A 5,220-nucleotide genomic window follows, 5' to 3' on the forward strand; every position below is an offset into this window, starting at 1 on the left:
TGCTCACACTTACACCACTGCTCACACGTGCACTGGTGCTCACACGTACACTGGTGATCACATGTACACTGGTGCTCACACATATACTGGCGCTCACATGTACACTGGTGCTCACACGTACACTAGTGCGCACACGTACACTGGTTATCACATGTACACTGGTGCTCACATGTACACTGCTGATCAGATGTGCATTGGTACTCACACGTACACTGGTGCTCACACGTACACTGGTGATCACATGTACACTGGTGCTCACACGTACACTGGCGCTCACACATAGACTGGTGTCCACACGCACACTGGTGCTCACACGTACACTGGTGTTGACATGTACACCGGTGCTCACACGTACACTGGTGCTTACACATTCACCACTGCTCACATGGACACAGGTGCTCACAAGTACACTGGCACTCACACGTACACTGGTGCTCACACGTACACTGGTGCTCACACGTACACCACTGCCCATACGTACACTGTTGCTCACATGGACAAGTGTGCTCACACGTACACGGGTGCTCACACGTACACTGGCACTCACACGTACTCAGGTGCTCACACATACACTGTTGCACAGACTTACACCGCTGCTCAGACGTACACTGGCGCTCACACGTCCACTGGTGCTCACACCCACACTGGCACTCACACGTACACTGGTGCTCACACGTACACTGATGCTCACACGTATACTGGTGCTCACACGTACACTGGTGCTCACACGTACACTGGTGCACACACATACACCACTGCTCATACATACACTGGTGCTCACACGTACACCACTGCTCACACATACACTGGTGCTCACAATTACACTGGTGATCACACGTACACTGGTGCTCACACATACACCACTGCTCACACATACTCTGGTGCTCAGACGTACACTGCTGCTCACACGTACACTGGTGATCACATGTACACTGGCGCTCACATGTACACTGGTGCTCACACCCACACTGGCGCTCACACGTACACTGGTGCTCACACATACACTGGTGCTCACACATACACTGGTGCTCACACGTATACTGGCGATCACACGCACACTGGTGCTCACACGTAGACTGGTGCTCCCACGTACATTGGTGCTTACACGTACACTGGTGCTCACACGTACACCACTGCTCACACGTGCACTGGTGCTCATAATTACACTGGTGATCACACGTACACTGGTGCCCACACATACACCACTGCTCATACATACACTGGTGCTCACACGTACACCACTGCTCTCACGTGCACTGGTGCTCACAATTACACTGGTGATCACACGTACACTGGTGCTCACATGTACACCACTGCTCACACATACTCTGGTGCTCAGACGTACACTGCTGCTCACACGTACACTGGTGATCACATGTACACTGGTGCTCACACGTACACTGGTGATCACATGTACATTGGTGCTCACACGTACACTGGTGTTGACATGTACACCGCTGCTCACACATACACTGGCGCTCACACGTACACTGGTTCTCACACCCACACTGGCGCTCACACGTTTACTGGTGCTCACACATATACTGGTGCTCACACATACACCACTGCTCACACGTACACTGGTGCTCACACGTACACTGGTGCTCACACGTACACTGGTGCTCACACATACACCGCTACTCACACGTACACTGGTGCTCACACATATACTGGTGCTCACACATACACTGGTGATCACACGTACACTGCTGCTCACACGTACACAGCTGCTTACACGTACACTGGTGCTTACACGTACACTGGTGCTCACACCTACACCACTGCTCACATGTACACTGGCACTCACACGTACACAGCTGCTTACACATACACTGGTGCTTACACGTACACTGGTGCTCACACATACACCACTGCTCACATGTACACCACTGCTCACACATGCACTGGTGCTCACGTGTATACTGGCGCTCACATGTACACTGGTGATCGCATGTACACTGGTGCTCACAAGCACACCACTGCTCACACGTACACCGGCACTCACACATACACTGGTGCTCACACGTACACTGGTGGTCACACGTACACTGGTGCTCACATGTATCTGGTGCTCACACATACACCACTGCTCACTTGTACACCACTGCTCACACATACACTGGTGCTCATGTGTATACTGGTGCTCACATGTACACTGGTGATCACATGTACACTGGTGATCACACGTACACTGGTGCTCCACACATACACTGGTGATCACACGTACATTGGTGCTCACAAGTATACTGGTGCTCACACATACAGGGTGCTCACATGTACACTGGTGCTCACACGTACACTGGTGCTCACACGTATAGCACTGCTCGCTCGTACACTGGTGCTCACACGTACACTGTTGCTCACATATACACCACTGCTCACATGTACACAGGTGCTCACAAGTACACTGGCACTCACACGTACACCACTGCTCACATGTACACTGGTGCTCACACGTACACTGGCGCTCACATGTACACTGGTGCGCACACATACACTGGTGCCCACAGGTACACTGGTGCTCACACGTACACTGGTGATCAGATGTACATTGGTGCTCACACGTACACTGGTGCTCACAATTAAACTGGTGATCACACGTACACTGGTGCTCACACATAGACTGGTGCTCACACGTACACTGGTGCTCACACGTGCACTGGTGCTCACACACACCACTGCTCATACATACACTGGTGCTCAGACGTACACTGCTGCTCACACGTACACAGCTGCTCACACGTGCATTGGTGCTTACATGTACACTGGTGCTCACACTTACACCACTGCTCACACGTGCACTGGTGCTCACACGTACACTGGTGATCACATGTACAGTAGTGCTCACACATATACTCAGGTGCTCACACATATACTGGCGCTCACACGTACACTGGCGCTCACACGTACACTAGTGCGCACACGTACACTGGTTATCACATGTACTCTGGTGCTCACATGTACACTGCTGATCAGATGCACATTGGTGCTCAAACGTACACTGGTGCTCACACGTACACTGGTGATCACATGTACACTGGTGCTCACACGTACACTGGCACTCACACATAGACTGGTGTCCACACACACACTGGTGCTCACACGTACACTGGTGTTGACATGTACACTAGTGCGCACACGTACACTGGTTATCACATGTACACTGGTGCTCACATGTACACTGCTGATCAGATGCACATTGGTGCTCAAACGTACACTGGTGCTCACACGTACACTGGTGATCACATGTACACTGGTGCTCACACGTACACTGGCACTCACACATAGACTGGTGTCCACACACACACTGGTGCTCACACGTACACTGGTGTTGACATGTACACCGGTGCTCACACGTACACTGGTGCTTACACATTCACCACTACTCACATGTACACAGGTGCTCACAAGTACACTGGCACTCACACGTACACTGGTGCTCACACGTACACTGGTGCTCACACGTACACCACTGCTCATACGTACACCGTTGCTCACATGGACAAGGGTGCTCACACGTACACGGGTGCTCAAACGTACACTGGCGCTCACACGTACACAGGTGCTCACACATGCACCGTTGCACAGACTTACACCGCTGCTCAGACGTACACTGGCGCTCACACGTCCACTGGTGCTCACACCCACACTGGCGCTCACACGTACACTGGTGCTCACACGAACACTGACGCTCACACGTATACTGGTGCTCACAATTACACTGGTGATCACACGTACACTGGTGCTCACACATACACCACTGCTCACACATACTCTGGTGCTCAGACGTACACTGCTGCTCACACGTACACTGATGCACACACATATACTGGTGCTCACACGTACACTGGTGCTCACACGTACACTGGTGCTCACATGTACACCACTGCTCACATGTACACTGGTGCTCACAATTACACTGGTGATCACACGTACACTGGTGCTCACACATACACCACTGCTCACACATACTCTGGTGCTCAGACGTACACTGCTGCTCACACGTACACTGGTGATCACATGTGCACTGGCGCTCACATGTACACTGGTGCTCACACACACACTGGCGCTCACACGTACACTGGTGCTCACACATACACTGGTGCTCACACATACACTGGTGCTCACACGTATACTGGCGATCACACGTACACCGGTGCTCACACGTAGACTGGTGCTCACACATACATTGGTGCTTACACGTACACTGGTGCTCACATGTACACCACTGCTCACATGTGCACTGCTGCTCACAATTACACTGGTGATCACACGTACACTGGTGCTCACACATACACCACTGCTCATACATACACTGGTGCTCACACGTACACCACTGCTCACACGTGCACTGGTGCTCACAATTACACTGGTGATCACACGTACACTGGTGCACACATGCACACCACTGCTCACACATACTCTGGTGCTCAGACGTACACTGCTGCTCACACGTACACTGGTGATCACATGTACACTGGTGCTCACACATACACTGGTGATCACACGTACATTGGTGCTCACACGTACACTGGTGTTGACATGTACACCGCTGCTCACACGTACACTGGCGCTCACAGGTACACTGGTTCTCACACCCACACTGGCGCTCACACGTTCACTGGTGCTCACACATACACTGGTGCTCACACATACACTACTGCTCACACGTACACTGGTGCTCACACGTATACTGGCGCTCACAATTACACTGGTGCTCACACGTACACTGGTGCTCACACATACACCGCTGCTCACACGTACACTGGTGCTCACACGTACACTGGTGCTCACACCTACACCACTGCTCACACGTACACTGGCACTCACACGTACACAGCTGATTACACATACACTGGTGCTTACACGTACACTGGTGCTCACACATACACCACTGCTCACATGTACACCACTGCTCACACATGCACTGGTGCTCACACGTACACTGTTGCTCACACATACACCACTGCTCACATGTACACAGGTGCTCACAAGTACACTGGCACTCACACGTACACCACTGCTCACATGTACACTGGTGCTCACACGTACACTGGCGCTCACATGTACACTGGTGCTCACACGTACACTGGCGCTCACACGTACACCGGTGCTCACATGTACACCGCTGCTCACACGTATACTGGTGTTCACACGTATACTGGTGCTCACACGTACACTGGTGCTCACACGTACACTGGTGCTCACATGTACACCACT

General features: G+C 52.1%; 1 protein-coding gene across 1 annotated transcript; it reads left to right on the forward strand.

The window, feature by feature from the left end:
• The first annotated feature begins 331 nt into the window (after positions 1–331).
• On the forward strand, positions 332–2,586 carry LOC139240803 (putative per-hexamer repeat protein 5). Its single transcript, XM_070869280.1, has 3 exons — positions 332–757; positions 1,076–2,068; positions 2,266–2,586. Exons 1-3 carry the CDS (start codon positions 332–334, stop codon positions 2,584–2,586), a joined length of 1,740 nt encoding a protein of 579 aa, XP_070725381.1.
• The last annotated feature ends 2,634 nt before the right edge of the window (positions 2,587–5,220 follow it).

The sequence above is a fragment of the Pristiophorus japonicus genome, chromosome X, assembly GCF_044704955.1.
Source record: "Pristiophorus japonicus isolate sPriJap1 chromosome X, sPriJap1.hap1, whole genome shotgun sequence".
In the NCBI taxonomy this organism is placed as follows: Eukaryota; Metazoa; Chordata; class Chondrichthyes; family Pristiophoridae; genus Pristiophorus; species Pristiophorus japonicus.